We start from the raw sequence: 18,496 nt of genomic DNA, 5'->3' as shown, positions 1-18,496 counted from the left end.
CTGACCAACACATGTTCCACAGATTCTGACCCAGCCTTGCTCCCAGTTTCTGACCCAGAGCCCCAGCTCACCACTTGGCTCTCCTGCTTAGAGACTAGTCTTTTTGCTTTAGTCATGGCAGCCCTGTTCTGTGAGAGCTCTTCCACTACCTACATCCCAGCCACTCCTTACAAGACATTTATACCAGAAAACAAAACATGGTTTTACATAGTCTCAATGGTTTTACCCTCAAAGCCATTCCCCTCCATGCTTTGGAGAAACCCCCAAAAGCCACTGTTAAGGTCCCCTTCCTCCTCATCTCACTCATTTGTGACCAGAAAAATGAAGTTTGCACAGCATGCTGAGAAGAATCAGAGGAAGAGGGAAGGGTCTTTAATGGCTCACAGACACCCACCTGTCCTGGATGTAATACTGCATATCAAGGTCGTTGATCAGAAATGGCTTGCACAGCTTGGCATAAGCAACTGCCTTATCCAGGGGGAATCCTGAAATACAGGGTGAGGACAGAGGGGAAGGCTGAAAGGAAATTCCCTTGCCCACAGCTTAAGCAGGCTAAGGCCTGCTACAGATGCGTTACCTTTGGAGTGGAAGGATATCAGGCAGTCACAAGAGGGCCAGTTCTCCACCGGTTCATTCAGAATAACATCTTCCCCCATGATCACCACTGTGATGTACTCGAACTTGCACAGACGTTCCAGAATCTGTGTCATGGGCTTTGACTTGGACTTTTTGGTCATGGCACAGATTCCCACCACGATCTGCCGTTCTGGTGGCTGACAGAGGGGAAGACAGAGATCACTTTAGTAGCATTTAATATAACACTGAATAGGGGCCAAAAGCAGCCAGGAGCTGGAGATCATTTTTTCTGCATACTGTTTCTGGAGGTTACAGAAAAAAATTAATGTTTTCTTTCTGCAGAGACACCTTTGCCCTTTTCACAGGTGCCAGAGTTTTCCTCAAAAATCTCCCTGGTGAAACAGAAAGGTTTACAGGAGTGTCAGGTTAAGTTTCTAGAACAAAGAAATCCACTAGTTTTCCCAAATCAGGTCTGCAAGCAAAAACGCTGGATTTCCTGAGGCAGCGAGCACAGCAGCATGACGTAATGTGTCCTATCATAAATGCCACTGCCGTGTCCCACAGCTGTGCCACATAGCCAGGTGCTGCGTCCCCTGCAGTCCCAACTACCTGCAGCCTCAGCAGTAACCATGCAAAACCTGGCTGAGACACAGGGATTCTGCACAGGTGCTCCAGCCCAGAATGCTGGGACCTCCTTACCGACTCCTCCTCTTCATCATCTTCAAAGAAATCGGTTTCGTCTGTCTTCATGTTTGATCCCAGAAATTCTGTCTCATCATCTCTGGAACCGACAACAAACCTGGGAGTGGAGTTCTCTCCCTCACTGGAGGTCGTCGGGGACGACATTGCAGCTTCGGTGGGCAACCATCCCGCTCTGGAATTACAGTGTGCAAAAGGGGTCAGATGCAGGGCGATCCCCAGGGCCAGCTGCGTGATGGAAGCAAGTGATGGTGGGGAGGGCAGGGACTGATCTGGCATGAGGGATGGTGCTGCCCAGCAAAAAAGGAGGAAATAGGAAGACACTCTCAGGGTGGGAGGGCATCTGGAATTCTGGAACATTTTAGATAAGCAGCTCCATTTTCCAGTTAACCCCCTTGCACTGGGACAGTGTCATCACCAGCACCGAAATAGTGTAACCCTTACAGTGATGCATGTCCAGCTGCTGCCTAAATCATGGACAGGCACAGGGGACACTCTTGCAGACTCATATGCCCAACGACATCAACTGGGACTCCAGAAGTCAGGATAAAGCTCAGGTCAGTGACAGTGACTTTCCAATTGCCAATTTTCATCCTTTCAGCTCAAGAAGACCTACAGTAACAGAGAGAACAGTTTGAGGGGTGCAGGAGTTTGCAGGGAGGAGGGAAAACAAGTGAAAACTCTGTGGCAGGAAAAGAGGACACAGGGAGCATCAGCAACAGTTTGGGTTGCAGCTCAGAGTGTCTGGGTTTGCAAGCTGGCATAGAATCACAGAAGGGATCCATCAAGATTGAGTCCAGCTCCTGGCCCTGTACAGACATCCCAAGAATCCCACCATGTGCCTGAGAGGACTGTCCATAGGCTTCTTGAACTTAGATAGGCTTAGTGCCGTGACCACTTCCCTGGGGAGCCTGTTCTAGTGCTCAGCCATCCTCTGGGGAAAAATCCCTTTTCCTGATACCCAGCTTAAACCTCCCCCAACTCAGCACCAGCTGTTTCCTCAGGTTCTATCACCAGTCACAAAGAGCAGAGATTGGAGCTGCTCCTTGGCTGCCTCTCAGGAGGATGTTGAAGACTGCAATGAGGTCTCCCCTCAGTCTCCTCCAGGCTGAGTGCCCTCAGCCACTCCTCATAAGGCCCCTCCAGACTCTTTCCCATCCTCGTGGCCCTCCTTTGGAAGCTCTCTAATGCTTAATGTGTTTTTTACATTGCAGTAACCAAAACTGCCCCAGAACTCAAGGTGAGGCTGCACCAGTGCAGAGTAGAGTGGAACAATCACTTCCTTTGACCAGCTGCTGAATATATGCTGTGAGTTAAAAATGCCAGGAAATGAACATGTCCTCCACTGTCACCTACAAGAGCAGCACTGCCTGCCCCAGAAGGGACAGAGTCTGAACACACCATTCAACTGACCTGTACATGCCAAGGACACAGCTGTTCACCGTTGACCTAAGCTGCACCCACACAAGTGTCAAGCAGGTGTCTTTCACTGTGCTTTTCCTAATTATAAAGTGGCCAAAAGCATTCTTCCTGTGTGAGGGCAACGTTGAGGACATTGTGAACACCTCATGTTATTAAATACTTCCTAAAACTGGACATGAGACACTCTCTGCTGCTGCTTCTCATGTTCTCACATGATTTCCAGCATTCCCTAGATTAAGCGTTACTGAATTTCCTCATCTTTAGTGATGCCTTCCCTTACAGTCAGGACACAAGACTGCATTGCCACATACAGCTTCCACTTCCCAGTCCTCCAGCAGCAATAGGAGGCACACCCCAAAGTCATCAGCTTGCTGCCAGCACGGCATCAGGGCACTCAAGAACCCTCTCACTGGGAACAACAACAGAAGATTGCCTCAATTCATCACAGCAGGGTGGGAAATGCAAAAGACACAGAGCAATCCAGCTGCTTGTGAAATCCCCTTGGAAATAAGAGTAGAATAATGCAGACCTCCAGGCAGAAAGGCAGCACGGTCCCAGAAAGGGCAGGAAATGTAACAGGTAAGTGTTCAGAGAAAGTGCTGGAGCAGAAGTGCATCAGACAAGGACCGGCAGCCACACTACCCGGCACTGGTTGTACACAAGCCCATCAGCTGTCACGCTGGATCTACTGGGGAGCGGACACCGACCCAACAGAAACCACACAGGGGACACAGCAAGCCTGGACTTCTTACATACCACACCAAGGATGATCTCCTCCATCTTACTCCCATGCACCAAGCCCAGTGCTGCTGCTCCCACGAAATCCTCAAAGCACAGCACACAACTGGCACTGAAATGTCTTGATCAGCAACAGTCAGAGCTGTAACTTGCCATCAGTGCTCGCTGCTAGTGGGAGGAACAGCGTTGGCAGACCAGGCTATAGAGGCATTCACTGTGCACTCCACATAGCCCTGCTACCTCCAGAGGAGGACAAGAGTAGGATTCCCAACATACTCAGGAACCATTTTCATGCCTGTGTCCTCTGCCTCAGCACACCAGTGCAGAATGAGCCCTTAGCAGGTACACTATCAGCTTGATGGCTGATGATTTAATGAAGTGAAGCAAACCATGCAAAAGGAGGAGGAGGGTTATTTTCTCCAATCCCTTACTCTCCCCTCCCTCCTGTAAAAAAAAGATCAAGCAGCAGGAAAACCTTTGCCCTAAGAACTCAGAAAGCACCAACTTCTCTACATTCCTGCTCCTATCCCAGAGAAAAATTCTCTTCCTTGCTCTATAGCTCTGTCTCAAGGCCATGATAACATACTCAAATCAGGTAAAAACTCGAGAGTCTCACTGAAGCTGACAGCCGCTGATAGATCAGGCATAAATTCAGTGTTGAGTTTATGCTGCTGACTGTGTCATCCAAGGGAGACAAGAGCATTAATGCAGCTCTGGCACATGCACACAAAAGGTAAAGATGATTCTGGCTTTGATGTCAGTAAGGAAAGCCTCATGATTTCAGGTATGGGGAGAGCATTAACCAGAACCTTCTTCTAGTTTTTCTTAAAGGCAGATTCCTTACCGTAGACTTACACCAAGCAACTACAAGCTCTTAATGAAACAAAACTTTCAGCTACAGGCATAACTAAGGCATCAAAAACTCAGACTGTTGCTCTTAAATGGACACAGGCAAGTGGAGCTCTATTCTGGTATCTAAGGACAGTGACAGGAGGTTTACCCACCACACCTGAGCCAGCTCTAGTGCTGAACTGTCACAGGGCTCATATGCCAGGAGGGTGGCAATAGCCATTATGGAACCCTTACAGGCTCCTGCATGGCACACAGCCCGAACCTTTTCACACCAACCACAGCATGATGATGGTTCTGTCCCTGTTGACATGAGCTAACTGCTCATGGAAGCCACACATTTTGCTCGGTTCCCAGTTGCTGAGAGTGCTATGGGCCTCACCTCTCACTAATCACAGCAAGAAAATTCAGTGTTGAGTTTATGCTGCTGACTGTGTCATCCAAGGGAGACAGCATTAATGCAGCTCCAGCACATGCACACAAAAGGTAAAGATGATTCTGGCTTTGAGTCAGAATGTTCAGGCTTGGTAGTCCTCACAGACACAGGAGGAAGCACATGCCAGCCGCTGCAGCTAAAGACTTTCCTGCTGCACTTCCAAGAAGGGCAGCCGTGATCTGCTGCAGTCATACCAAAGGTTACCATAATCACCCAATCAGCAATCCAAACCTGCTGACACACAACCCTAAATGGAGCCATAGACCTTGCCTCCGATGTCTTTGGACTGATTCAGCTCCCTAGATTGCCCTGTATTAGTGATAAGAAATGAGACAGTAAACTGTTTTCCGGTTCCCCAGCAGGTCATTCAGGTGCTGTTCAGATAAGGGGGCTCACAAAGTAAAGAGATTCTTTTGCCCTGCTTCTGAGGTACCAGACATTTAAGAGAGAAGGTATGATTAGGTCTTGTATTAAGTTTGTGCTCAGTGGGCATTAACCAACCAAAGAGAGGGTTTACCTGTCAGAGTTTTGTTTCATTTTGGTTTTTAAACAAAAGGTGCAGATGCAGGTGCAGTCTCTGTAGTGCCAGGCTGACGGACAGGAACATGGCTCATCATATTGCCGGTGGCAGGAATTTGGGTTACCCCGGCAGCCAGAAAGTCTGCGAGGATGATCCAACTTAGAGACTCACAGCCTAGCCAAGCCAGGTCAGGTACATGTAGGATCATGACTTCTAAGAATACACGTAGCTGGCATTTTAAAACACTAATGCTGGCAATGTTTTGTAGAACTACCTGAAACTACTGACATCCCTACAACCAACCAACCAGTCCAAAAAACCCAACTCTGAAAGCTTAGGCCCTGAGCAGCAAAGCAACTTTGCATGACCAGTGATACACAGAGAGTTACTGTCACGAGGGCTTTTGCATTAAGGTTAATTCCATACTTAAAAATGGTGAAAGCTGTACTCTTATCATGGGCACTCAATTGCTTCAGAACAGGAAGAACACCTATTCTAGGGTTAATAATTAAAACTATTTTAACATGGTGTGTCAGAGAAATCCCTCTGTTCCGGTAACACAGGCGTTCAAGGTGTTCACAGCCAAGAAGCTGAAGTCAAGTTCAGTCTATTCAAGCAGCACTTTCAGTGAGGCCGGATACAACAGCTGCAAACACGGCGAGCGGAGCAGAGGGGAACACTGAGTATTGAGGGGCACTGCACAGCTCCTGCTCAGCTCCTCCTAAAGATCTGCTGCAGAATCTTGGTTTATCCCGCACACTGAGCAGTGCTGTACCGCGCATAGCGGCGAGACCCGTCCGTGTCTTACATTGTTCATAACGAAATATTTAATGCGTTTCCTGAGTCTGTAAAGCCTGAAACTCCTCAGCAGCGGAATTCCCCCGACACGGTCGCTGTCACTGAGGGTTTATTGCAGGGGGGGCCGCTGCCGCTCTACCCCGCGCACACCGTGGGGGCTTCACAAACGCCAGCCCGCCAGGCTCGGGGGAGAGAGCGGCCCCGAAGAGCGGGGCAGGGGCCGGGCCCGGGCCGGGAGAGCGGCGCGACCGCAAGCAGCCCCGCAAACGGCGAGCCGCCGCTGCTCCGAGAGCGGGCAGGCATCAGCACCACGCCGGCACGTACAGGCCGAGCGCGGCGGCCCCGAGCGGCCTGGAGGAGCCGCGCCCGCCGCTGCGCCCGCGTCGGGCGGAGCTCCCTCGCCGTGGGGGGCCGGACCCCGGGCCCGGCAGGCACAGGCGAGTGGCGGCGGCGGGCCGCGGGGGCGGCAGGGGACCGGGCCGCGCCTCCCCGTGGCTCCGCCGCTGCCGCCCACCCGGCGCTCCCCCGACAGCCGCCGACAGACAGGGCCCAGCAGCGGCGCGACCCACCGCCGTAGCCCTCCCCGCCTTTCGCTTCGCTTCCCGCCCCGGCCCCGGCCCTGTCCCCGGCCCCTAGGCCGCCCCTGCCCCCGCCGGCGGCAGCAGGGGGCGCCACGCCAGGCGCCGCCATTTCCCTCCGCTCACCTGCGGCCTCCGAGCGCACCCTGCGCTGCGGGCGCTGCCACCAGCCAATCACCGCCTGCTGACGGCCGCAGGCAGCCAATCGGCGCGGAGCAGGCGGGCCGGCCGGGACGCGAGCGGGCGCAGCGTGGCGGCCCCTGGCGGCGGCGGCGGGACCTGCTGCGCGGCCGGGCGCGCCGCGCGCACGTGGGCGCGAGCCCCGCGCCGGGTCCGTGCTGCAACGGCGAGCGCGCGGCTGCACCGGGCGGGACGCGCGGCCGTAGCGGCCGTACCGGGCTGGGCGCGCGGCTCTACCGGACGGCCGCTTCCCGTGTGCCGGAGCAGCCCAGCGGTGCGCCAGCAGCTCCCGTCCCGCGGGGGTCTGCGGTGGCGAACGCGGCGCGCTCCCTGCCCTGCCGGTGTGGCGGGCACGGAGCACTGCGGGAGGGCTGGTGACCGCCGAGAACCGGCCCCCGGCCCCGCGACCCATCACGGGCCGTATTCCGTCGAGAAGCCGCGGTCGCCGCTCCCGGCTTCAGGTGGACGAACTTTGACTCGGCCGCTCCCCCCCGCCCCGGGGCGCGGCGAGGGGCTCCGAGGCGTGGGTCCCGGTGCGGAGCCGGCCCGTCTCGGCACAGCCGCCCCTCCGGCGCTGTCCGGCGAGCGGTGCTGAAAGCGGCGGCGGCCTCGGTGGGGCGGGGCGGGGCGGGGCAGCCAAGCAGGTGGCGGTGCCGCCAGGCCCCCCCCGTGCCCCGCCGGCTCCCCGCCCCCCGCGCGCCCCGCCGCCGTTCCCGTTCCCATTCCCGTTCCCATTCCCCTCACGTCCGCTGCCCGCCCCGGCGCGCTTGCTCCGCCGCTCCGCCATGGCCAGCACCTTCGCCCGCGCTCTCTCCGCTCGCCGCTCCGCCGGCCTCCTGGCCATGGTGGGCGCCGGCTCTCTCGCCGCCGGCTTCCTACTCGCCCGGGACTCGGTCAGCGCGGGCGACCGTCAGCGTCGGCGATACCCGCCCAGGTAATGTGCGCGGGCGGCGGGGGCGCACGGGCGGGGGGCGGCGGGCGGGGAACGATCCATGCGGCACCGGCACCGGGGGAGGGCGCGGGGGCCGCCCCCGGCTCGAGCCTGGGCGGCAGGTCCCGGAGCGGCTCATGGGGGCGGCGCGATGGACGCTGCTCGTCCATGGCGGGAAGGACCGGGAGGCCCGTGAACCAAACCCCTGTCGGCCCCGGGGCCCCGGGCGACGAGGGGGACGGGGCGGCCGCAGGGGCTCAGCCGTGTTGGCCTCGGACTGCTGGTCACCGGCTTCGTGGGCCCCGCCGTCCCCGCGCACAAGGACACCGGCACAGCCGCGTCCTGGGCGCGGTCCCGCAGGGACCAGGGAGCGCGGGTCCCGGCACTCCGGGGTTCGTCGGGGTTGCCGTGGGCCCCCTTCACGGGACCCGCGCTGACAGGGACTGTGAGGGCTGCGGGGGCCACCCCGGGCACATTCCCGTGTCCGGGGGTTGGCTCTGGGTGCTGCGGTCCAGGCAGGGCGCCCTAGAGCTGCCAGCTGCCCCGGGTGGTCCCAGAGTACCAGGACAAGCCGCTGTAGCCGGGGGCATGCGAGAGCGGGAGGAGACAAATGCTTAGCAGTTGGACTGGGGTCCCGGGGGACTTCCCGGGATGACCAGGAAGGGCAGAGATGGGGTTGTTTGGGAGACGGGCCAGCCTGGGAGGTAGCAGTGCTGGGACCGCCAGTGCCAGTGGGGACATACCCCAGGCGCAGCCCAAGAGAAGCCAGGGAGACTTTGCCAATGTCCTGGTAGGAACAGGATGGAGCAAAGGGTCCATTTTGTCCTGCTGGCAGAACACCCAGGATCTCTGACTGTGGGAGCTGGTGTCAGAGCAGCCCCTGGCCCGACCTCATCTGGCTGTACCAGCCTTCCCACGCGCCTGCCTTTGGGACAGGGACTCCTCTATTGAAAAGAAAAGCTTTGCTGGCAGGTCCTGGCTCTTCCCTCTCTGGGCCAGTTTTTAAAGGGAGAACTGGGGGGACCCGTGGGTGCTGAGCAAGCAGCCCCATGGGTAGATTTTGGACAACAATGAGATGTGCAATCAGGACTTCTGAGAGGTAGGCACAGAGTTGAGCTGGGCCAAGTGGACGCATACATGGCCACAGTCTGGCTTAGGAGTGCTTTTGAGGTAATGCTGGCTCTGAAAGAGCCCTGGCCCTATTTGCACACCCGGTGCCTGATCCCTTAAGCCAGATAAGTGTCACAGCTGCAGCACAATTCTAAGGTTCAAGATCTAGACCAGAAGCTCACACGTCACTCCCCTCCAAACTGCTCTTTGCTGTCCCTGGGAGCCCAGCTGGGCTGGGAGGGCCAGGTGCCTCACATTCCCATAGTTCTGCTCACCATCGCTTGCCATGGCAAGTGGGGCTGGAGGAGACGGAGGCTGGTCCTGCCCAGTGTTTGTGCTGCCAGCCCTGAGGAGCATAGAGGGGCACGGCACCAGACAGGACTGGACGCAGTAACTGCCTGTGTCTCACGAGGCCTAGGCAGAGCAGGAATGGGGCCAGGGCCAGAAGGGGAGAGGGACATGGTGGCCACCAGCCAGTCCTTATGCTGGCAACAGCTGCTTGGCTTAGCACAACCTAGAGGCGGGCCAGGAAAATGAGGACTGAGTTTTCCTGCCCATCCCAATGCCAGCAGAGACTGTGCACAGGGGAGGAGCAGGGTGGGAAGGAGGCAGCACGTTGCTGCTCCGAACACCGGCAGCTGCTGCCATCTCTGCACCAAATGCCGACAGTCAGAGCAGTGTGTTGTGGTGCTGCATTGCAGGCTGGGAGCCCTGTGCATGTGGAGGGCTGGCAAGGAGCTGGCATTGGCGCTCTGGCAAGCTGCATTGGACTACAGAAAGCTGGGGACAGAAACTGAGTGATTTCATAGAATGACAAAGGCCGGATGGTATTGATTATTTACCTCCCAAGAGGTGGGATGTTTTCCAGCTTTCTGAACAACTGCAGAGATACAGACATCAGATCAGGAGGGGATGAAATCAAGGTGGGGCTGTGGTAAAATGAGCCTCCTGGGGGGTTCTGTTCAGATAGGAATGTTTTTGTGACAGTGCTGACACTTGAAAAGAACCTAAACAGAGCCTTAGGGGTGAGCTGCAATCCCTCACTCTGCAGCCGACTTGCTTGAAGATTCTGCCCCTCTAGTCTTTAAGTTAAAAAATTAGAGACATTGGCAGCAGCCCTGAGGGTTCTGAGCAACACTACGCAGCCTCCTGTCAGAAGCACTGAAGTATAAATGGCCATGCTGGGAGGACACAAGCATTCCCACCTCAGGGAGAAATGGGCCCCGTGTGCCTTCTGCCAGGTGGGTTCTATGACAGGCATGGCACCGCATTTGGGCCACCACATTGGGGCTCCCTGCCAAAGCATCTCCAGACAAAGCCCAAGTCCCCTCCTCCCTGCATAAGCAAGCCTCATGCTTGGCTGCCTGCAGCAACCTGCCAGCTCCCAGTTCCATGCTGCCACACAGGGTCTGCTGCTCACCCCACACACCCCCATGCCTCTCCAGAGGCATGTGCGGCTGGGACTGCCTGGGCACCGCAAGCCAGTGGTGCCAGGAAGGGCACTGGAGGCTACCAGATTAGAGGTGAAGAGCTGTGGGGAGGTGCAGGTGGCTGTCACTTCCAGAGAAGCTGCCTAGTCAATAGACGGCGGGCTAATAATCCCTCCTGGTTGCTGAGCAGGTCTGCTCTGGGGTGAGGCACCTGCTTGCACAAGGGCAGAGAGGGCAGCTGCTGCAGACAGCTGCACCCCGAGGTCATGGGCAGGACAGCAGGCTGAGGTGAGCACAGGACAGTGTAGGCGGCATCGCTGAGTTGCACTCCTGGCAGACATCCATTCTGCCAGCCTCTGCAGCCAGGCAGGAGCCCACAATACCACAGAACTGTGGAATCATGGAATCATTGAGGCTAGAAAAGACCTTTAAGATATCAGTCAGTGCTGTGGCACAAAACAAAAATTTTGTTTGTGGGAACAAAATATATGGTGCTGAAAGGGTCATAATTTTAAAACCAGCCTTGGGAACCAAAACCGAGGGGTCAAAGAAGCCCAAGTGCAGCATCATCTTGACATGACAGAAGACCCCTGGACACCCTGAGCACATGGCAGGAGTGTGGTGCCATTGCCAGAGCCCTCCAGTGCCAGCCTGGACACAGCCTCCCTCACTGGCTCTGTGGCACCACGGTGAGCACAGCGCCAGGTGCTCAGGACCTTCACCCTGGCATTACCCTGGTGGTCCTGGCAACATCCAGCTGAGTTCAGGTGCTCTAGAAATGCTGAAGAGATTTGCCCTGAATGCTGGCTGTGGTCTGGGGCTGTTCAGGGAAGGGTGCACTCCAACCAGGTGCTCAGTCAGCACTGGAGCAGGCACAGCACCTGCAGGCAGAGCCTGGAGTCTCAGGGTTTGGATGCTGAACACCTCAGGGAAGGTGTAGACAGCTGTGGCAGACAGCATGCTTCAACCCATAGCAGTCTCCTGCCTGCTGGGAATAAGCTGGCTTTCCTTAGGAACCTCTACTGCTCCAGGGCATCCTCTATCATGTAGAAAGCACAGCAAGTGGTCCTGGCATGCCCAGCAGCATGACCCATGGTGGAGCAGTGGAGCAACCTATCCAAGTGTCCCATTCTGATCAGCAAATGCTTTTTACAAGTGTGTCATCCTGGGGAGAGAGTGGCCAGCAGATGACAGGGGCAGAAGCAGTGAGGGAGGCCAGGACAGGCTGCGTCCCATGCATGCCACATCAGCCTCTTAGCTGGATCATCTCATCAGGGCACAGGTCTGTGTGTGGGTTAGGAGAAGCCCTCAGCCCTGGGACAAGTGCTTGTCTGGAGCAAATGCCTGCTTCTGCTGGTCCGGGCAGGAGCTGCTAGTGCTTCCCCACATGATGCAATGGCAGCCCTACCTCCCTTTGTTTCTGCACAGTACAGGAAGCCATGAGCAGTAGCCAAGCTGTGGGCGAAGGGCCACATTCCTTGGCCTGCAGACACAGGGGAGGAGGCAGTGGCAGCCACAGGGCTCTGCATTGCAGCACAGGATTGGTGCTGGCAGCCATACCAATGCCCAGCATGAGCACATAGCTCAAGAGCAGGAACTGAGCACAGGCAGGCGCCAGGACTTGCTGCTAGTGCTGATGTCCAACTGTTGCTCCCAACAGCCAGACCTGCGCTAGCCCAGGCACCTTTTCTCCCACATGGATCCCCCCCAAGCTATGTCACCCCCAAAGCAGGCCTTTCTCAGAAGGGGAGACAGGTGTCCCCAGGGATGCAGGACCCCCTCCAGCCACCACCCAGGTCTCCTGGGCTGACAAGAGCCAGTCCTGTCCCACTAAGGTGAGTGGAGGCACCCTTGAGAGAGATTTGGCCAAGGCAAGCGCTGGCAGGGTCCTGCCCTGCCAATCTCCTGGTAAGCACAGAACAAGTACAAAGCCTGTCTAAAGTGGGAATGAGGTCAAGGGACAGCCTCCCACTAAGCTGATTAGAGGAAAGCATCCCCCTAATACAATAAACTGCACTGGGACTGTGTGGTTCCCACTGGCTGCAGATCAGGGTCAGCCAATCTCCTGCCCCACAGCATTCAGGGGGGCAGAGGCACGGGGGTCCAGGGGTCAAGCAAGCCCGACTACATGCCCTGCCTCCCCTACCCAGTGCATCAGCAGACAGGGAGCAGCCCCCTTCTGTTTGAGCTGGCATCAGGGCAGCCCCAGGGAGGATAAGGGGAGTGGGACCCCCCTTCTGCAGCCCAGCTGCCCTGGCAGCTCAGTGTGGCAATGGGCTCACATGGCCCCACTGCTCGCCTGGCAGGTTCTCCCGCACTGGGGCCCTGCTGTGTGTTTGATAAGGAGCCACTCCCTAAGGACTGGTCCAGATTTGCTTGTGGACTCTTGTCTTGGTTCAGTGCCAGCCCTTGGCTTGGGCTGCTCCCTGCCCTTGCCCTGTAACACCTGTAACTGCCTCCCTGCTCCCAGCTGTTGTGGACAAGCAGAGAATTTGACCCCTCCCTGAGCTCCCCTGCCCATACCTGCACCAAGAGTCTCTGTGGAGCACAGGCACAAGTGCTAGGGTCCCCTGGCCCCAAAGGACTCATTGGTGTCCCCTCCCACAGCGCTGAGTACCCCGACCTGCGGAAGCACAACAACTGCATGGCCAGCAACCTGACGCCAGGCATCTACGCCAGGCTCTGTGACAAGGCAACCCCAAATGGCTGGACCTTGGACCAGTGCATTCAGACTGGCGTCGACAACCCTGGCCACCCCTTCATCAAGACTGTGGGCATCGTAGCTGGTGATGAAGAGACCTATGAGGTGAGCGGCAGCCAGAGCCTTGTCTGCAGCAGCCCGAGGAGCCCCAGTACCCATGGTACAACCAGCAGCCTGGGGCATTACTGCCCACCTCCTCTTGCCCTGAGCAGCTGGAGAGGCCCCTGGAAAGTTTCCATGTGCTCCTGCAGGACACAGGGCTCCTTTGGAGAACCTGTTCCTGGAGTCCTGCAGCCTCCTGCTCCACTTGCCCTGTGGATTGCTGTTGTGCTGCAGGACACACTGTCCCCAACACTGGCAGTGTGGCCCTGCCGGGCTTGTGGCACAGGCTTCATGAAGCACTGGGTCTGCTGTACATTCTCCCACTTGCTTTCAGGTGTTTGCCGACCTGTTTGACCCTGTGATTCAGGAGCGGCACAATGGATACAACCCCCGCACCATGAAGCACTCCACAGACCTGGATGCCACAAAGGTGCAGAAGCTGGGCAGTGGGGCCTTTGGGGTAGGGCCCTGCCAGCACCAGAGCCACCCCATAAACCCCCTGTGGCTCCTGTCTATTCCAGATAAAGTTTGGCCAGTTTGATGAGCGCTATGTGCTCTCGTCCCGGGTCCGGACTGGGCGCAGCATCCGTGGCCTGAGCCTGCCGCCAGCCTGCACCCGCGCCGAGCGACGAGAGGTGGAGAAAGTGACTGTGGAAGCATTGAGCGGGCTCACCGGGGACCTGGCGGGCCGGTACTACCGTCTCAGCGAGATGACTGAGAAGGAGCAACAGCAGCTCATTGATGTGAGTCAGTCAGCTCCTGGCCAGCCCTCCCCCCCGGGTGCATGCAGAGCAGGACCCCTTCCTGGCACTGCCTCTCTGGGAGGTTGTATCGTCCTTTTGCTGTCTTGTGCAACCAGGACCCCTGCCCTAGCAAGGCAGCCCAACAGCACAGTGCTGCTCAGCCCTCATGAGCCAGGAGCTCTCTGAAGACAGCCCCAGCAGCTCATGGCCACCCCTGACTCTTGCCCCCATGTCCCTGCCCATGCCCAGAGGAAAGCGGGCTTGTGGCACTCAGCTCGTGGCCCACCAGCCCCTGGCACAGGGTGGGCTGTGCACCAGCAACCTTCTGCCTCCCAGGCCAGGAAGGCAAGGGCTCCTGCCTGGGAGAGCTGTGGTGAATCTCCTGCATGGCAGGTGGGACCAGTGAGACAGGGAGTACTGGAACCAGTGAGGGTGCCCTGGCTCCAGCCATGCAGCCCGGGTGAGCCCATGAACTCTATCTCCCTCCAGGACCACTTCCTCTTTGACAAGCCGGTGTCCCCGCTCCTGACAGCAGCAGGAATGGCTCGGGACTGGCCTGACGCCCGAGGGATCTGGTGAGGATCTGCCCCGGCACCAGGCAGCAGGGCAGAGATGGGGGATGATGCTACTGCTCCATCCATCTCACCCTTGCCACCCACATTTCCCATGTTTGCCACACCACAGACCCTGGCACGTGGCACCAGTGCCCCTGGGCTGTGCTCACCATGGGTTCTGTGGCCTCATCTGGGAGCTCCTTGTGCACCACTGTCAGCAATCTACTGTTCCCTACACAAACCACAGCACGGTACTGGGAAGGGGGACTGTGGAGCCAGTCCCAGCTGTCAATCCTGCCTGCTCTCCCCATCCTGCAGCACCTTGCACTCTAAGGCTGCCAAAAACCTGCAATTGCCTTCTGCTCCCTGGGCAATCCCCAGCACTCCTGGCTTCTGCACACTCTATGTGACACCAAACCTACCCTGCCAGTCACATCTTACTGCTCCCCCCCAGCATCTTTGCAAAGCCATTCAACATCCCACACTCCCCCAGAGCAACAGCCGGCACACGCGTCCGCCCATGCCACCCTCACTGACACTGTGCCTTTATATGGAAAGCACCTCCAGAGCACACACGGTCCCCAGCTCCAGCTGCACCTAATCCAGCCCTCCAGCACACACCCCATGCCTCACAGCCCCCTCCCGCTGCCTGCATGGTGCAGGAGCCATGCTCCTGTCCCCAGTCCAGGCTGGGTCACCACCATGCTGGCGCCCGCCTGTGCCCAAGGCACTGGAGACAGCTCCCATTGCCAGCAGTGATGTATGTGGATGGGCACTGGCCCATCTCCAGGAGCATCTCCTGGCTGCCCACCCTGGTGCAGTCAGCACACTGGAACCAAGGGCAGCACTGGCACCATGGTGGCAGGGGCACAAGGGGCACAGTTGAGTGGGCACAGGGTCTCTGCAAGCTGCCAGCACAGCCAAACACTGCCCTGTCCCTAGGCACAACCACCAGAAGACCTTCTTGATCTGGATCAATGAGGAGGACCACACACGTGTCATCTCCATGGAGAAGGGGGGCAACATGAAGCGTGTTTTTGAGCGGTTCTGCCGAGGCCTAAAGGAGGTGAGTGTCCAACAGCTTCTGCTGTGCCAGCCCCATGAACAGGCAGAGAGGAGCAGGCAGGGCTCCTGTGGTGCTGGCCCTCTGCACACAGCCAGGGCTGGGTGCTCCATGGCCAGGGCTGAATGACTGCTTGTGCCTCTAATTCAGGTGGAGCGGCTAATCCAGGAGCGAGGCTGGGAGTTCATGTGGAATGAGCGGCTGGGTTACATCCTGACCTGCCCCTCTAACCTGGGCACAGGGCTGCGAGCAGGTGTCCACATCAAGCTGCCACTGCTCAGCAAGGTATTACCATGGCCAGTTTTGTGGGGAGCCAGGCTAGGACTGTGGGGAGCTCAGCCACGAAGGTGCAGGACAGCATGGGACCCAGCCCTGGACCACGCTCAGGTTCCCCCAGGAGGCATAAGGTCCAGCCCTGCCTGCATTCCTGGCTGGAGAGGCCTGGGTCCCAAGCGTCAGCCTGGGTCTGCTTGGGGCAGGACTCTGGGTGGGGCTGGTGACCCACTGACAGGATCCTGTGAGCAGCAGGGTGCTGCCCCAGGGAGCATCCAGCTGCAGAGCCCTGACTCCCTTGTTGCTGGTCCTGCTGAGCACTGACACTTTCTCTGGGCACCAGGACAGCCGCTTCCCTAAGATCCTAGAGAACCTCCGGCTACAGAAGCGTGGGACGGGTGGTGTGGACACTGCAGCCAAAGGTAGCATCTTTGACATCTCCAACCTCGACCGTCTGGGGAAGTCAGAGGTGGGTGCCAGACAGAGCTGGGGAGGGAGGTTCTGGAATGTGTCTGCATGACAGGCCCATGCAGACACATGGGCCTGGGGCCAGCATGTGGGTGCTGGGAGTGGCAATGCCTACCCTGCATGCAGCAGGACTGGCCAAATGCCTTACTGGTGTGGCTCCCAGGACAGTCCCTCAATCACCACATCTGTGCTCCTGGTGCAGGTGGAATTGGTGCAGCTGGTGATAGATGGTGTGAACTACCTGATCGACTGTGAGCGACGGCTGGAGAAGGGGCAGGATATCCGCATCCCCTCGCCGCTGCCACAGTTCCGGCACTGAGTGGGACTGTGGCAGCGCCAGCGCTGTGGGACCCAGGTCCCCCTGTAGCTTGTGCAATCTCTGTGCCCAGCATGTTGCTGCATCCTGTTACCCACAATGTGTCAGGTCAGACCCCATAAACATGCGCTGCTGTAGCCACGGCTCAGGCTTCTTCTTACCCCAGAACTCACCACCCCACTGACCTCCCAGCGCCCTGTCCCCCTGCAGAGGCACCACTCAGATTTCCCCCCAATCACAAGGCTTCACAACCACCACACATGGGCTCTGCACCCCCTGCCCCATCCCAATCACCCTGGCCACCTCCCCGTGCAGCTGGTACCAGGAGCAGTGCAGCAGGGCCAGGAAGTGCTGCATGGCTTCAGGTCCCACACTGAGCAGTAGACCCTGGAAGGTCTCCTCTGGCATCTGAGGGTGTTCCTGTGGGAAATGTGTCTGAGCACCCAGGCAGTGGGAGAGCAGGAGGCAGTGGGAGAGCAGGAGCCAGTGGGCCCCATGCTCTTCAGGATCCTGGATGGGTTGTAGCCAGCCTATCCAGGATGGGCAGTGCCTGCACCAAGATCTCGAAGGCAGGAGCACCCTTGCTGTCCTGGAGCAGGTCCCAGAGCACAGGCTGCAGGAGAGAGCAAGACTGCACTGCCTGTGCAATCCACACCTTCCCTCAGAGCTCCTTGCTCAGTGTCCCACAGTGAGTCTGTGGCAGCCTTGCTACAAGGATAAAGATGCAGGGACAAAGGGGAGTCTTCACCCTGAGCCAGAGGTCTGACCCCCAGCCTGGGCTGGCTGCTCCCAACCACTGGTGGCTGAGCAGAGCACATGCATCGTCCAGCTCCCACCATGGCTGCCAGTGCACAAGAACTGTGGCCTGCACCCTGGCCCAAGCCAGTGGGAGGGCTCCCTGGGTCTGTCTCCCCAACTGCTGTCCTGCACCCAGGGAGACCCTTGCTTGCTGCCCCAGCACTGCCCCACTCAATGGGGGGAGCTCAGCAGCTCCCTCTTGGCCAAGGCCGTGTGCTCCCATCCTAGGTACCAGCCCACAGCTCACCAGATGCCTGTGGATGAGTAGCAAGTCCCACAAGGAGGTGTTATCCAGGAGGCTGGAGAGGAGGATGGCCTCGCTCAGCTGCTCCCCGGCCACCTGTTCCGCCTCCTCTTGTTCAGACAGGACCAGGCTGCAGTCAAGCAGGCACAGGAGGTACCTTGGGTTGGGGGGGATCAGCCTAGAGCCCTCCCCCTGGCACCGTGAGAACTGTGGGGACAGCCCCAGCAGGTAGGCAGCCAGGGCTGGCCAGAGCTCCACAGTGTCCAGCCTGAGGGACAAAGGCAGGATGCTGCAGCAGGCAGCATCTCCCAGGCAGGGCACCCTGGGAATGAGCCCTGGCCACGGGCTGAGGGTATTCCAGCAGCAGGAGGAGGGAGGCGTTGGTGCACACCAGCTCCTGGAAGCAGCTGGGGACACAGTGTCCTGCACAGCTGCCAGAAATCAGCGTTCCCCCACACCCACAGGCTCCAGCCCTCAGAGGAGCAGGGCTCTGCTCCCAAGCTCTAAGGCACTGGGCGTCTGCGCCCGGGACTGGGGACTGCCACACAGCTGAGAGTGCCACACCCGGAGGTTGGTGGGCAGAATCTCACGGCTTCCACTGCCCCAGAGTTGGATGCCCCAGAGCACGCGGCTTCCCAGGAAGCAGCTCCAGGCGCCCTCCAGCATGTACCCAGTGGGGAGGTGCTCGGCCCCTAGCAGACCCCGAGCCGAGTGGGCAAAGAGCCGCTCCAGTACGGCTTGCTGGGGCCCGGGGTTCTCCCTCAGACCTCAGACCTTGCTGCAGACCGTGGCACTGAACTGGGCAGGGTCGCGCTGCCGGCCGACCCACGCCGAGCGCCCGTCACCCGCAGATAGGTACCAGGCTGCGTTGACGCAGGCGGCCCCCGGGGCCCCGGGCGCTGGCCGAAGCCCCGGAAGCTGCTGAAGAGGTTGCAGTAGAGGTAGACGATGAAGCCGGAGATGCCCG

The 18,496-nt window shown here is 58.4% G+C and overlaps 2 protein-coding genes across 8 annotated transcripts in view; one reads left to right on the top strand and one right to left on the bottom strand.

Annotated features, from left to right (window-relative positions):
• The window catches only part of PPIP5K1 (diphosphoinositol pentakisphosphate kinase 1), a 44,928-nt gene extending 38,152 nt beyond the window's left edge, over positions 1–6,776 (bottom strand). For all 7 annotated transcript variants that reach the window (XM_069025742.1, XM_069025736.1, XM_069025737.1 and 4 more), the window contains exons 1-5: positions 6,743–6,776; positions 1,720–1,887; positions 1,276–1,450; positions 578–773; positions 395–485 (exon numbers count right to left, since the gene is read on the bottom strand). In XM_069025742.1, coding sequence (XP_068881843.1) covers positions 395–485; positions 578–773; positions 1,276–1,422 — 434 coding nt within the window. In that variant the 5' untranslated portion in view covers positions 1,423–1,450; positions 1,720–1,887; positions 6,743–6,776. The remainder of the gene's footprint in view (positions 1–394; positions 486–577; positions 774–1,275; positions 1,451–1,719; positions 1,888–6,742) is intronic.
• An 805-nt stretch (positions 6,777–7,581) lies between these two features.
• Positions 7,582–16,936, top strand: CKMT1A (creatine kinase, mitochondrial 1A). Its single transcript, XM_069025615.1, has 9 exons — positions 7,582–7,730; positions 12,875–13,073; positions 13,405–13,500; positions 13,592–13,813; positions 14,303–14,388; positions 15,310–15,433; positions 15,581–15,715; positions 16,047–16,172; positions 16,374–16,936. The coding sequence occupies exons 1-9, from the start codon at positions 7,582–7,584 to the stop codon at positions 16,488–16,490; spliced, it is 1,254 nt and encodes a 417-aa protein (XP_068881716.1). The 3' UTR covers positions 16,491–16,936.
• The last annotated feature ends 1,560 nt before the right edge of the window (positions 16,937–18,496 follow it).

The sequence above is a fragment of the Aphelocoma coerulescens genome, chromosome 10 (assembly GCF_041296385.1).
Source record: "Aphelocoma coerulescens isolate FSJ_1873_10779 chromosome 10, UR_Acoe_1.0, whole genome shotgun sequence".
Taxonomy (NCBI): Eukaryota; Metazoa; Chordata; class Aves; order Passeriformes; family Corvidae; genus Aphelocoma; species Aphelocoma coerulescens.
The sequence above is the reverse complement of the archived record's forward strand: the minus strand, read 5'-3'. Positions and strand labels throughout refer to the sequence as shown.

Bases quoted from the DNA above. Each gene is read 5' to 3' on its own strand.
- CKMT1A (XM_069025615.1), top strand. From the start codon at position 7,582: ATGGCCAGCACCTTCGCCCGCGCTCTCTCCGCTCGCCGCTCCGCCGGC. The intron at 13,074-13,404 runs GTGAGCGGCAGC...ACTTGCTTTCAG, and splicing joins GTGATGAAGAGACCTATGAG to GTGTTTGCCGACCTGTTTGA. The intron at 15,434-15,580 runs GTGAGTGTCCAA...CCTCTAATTCAG, and splicing joins TCTGCCGAGGCCTAAAGGAG to GTGGAGCGGCTAATCCAGGA.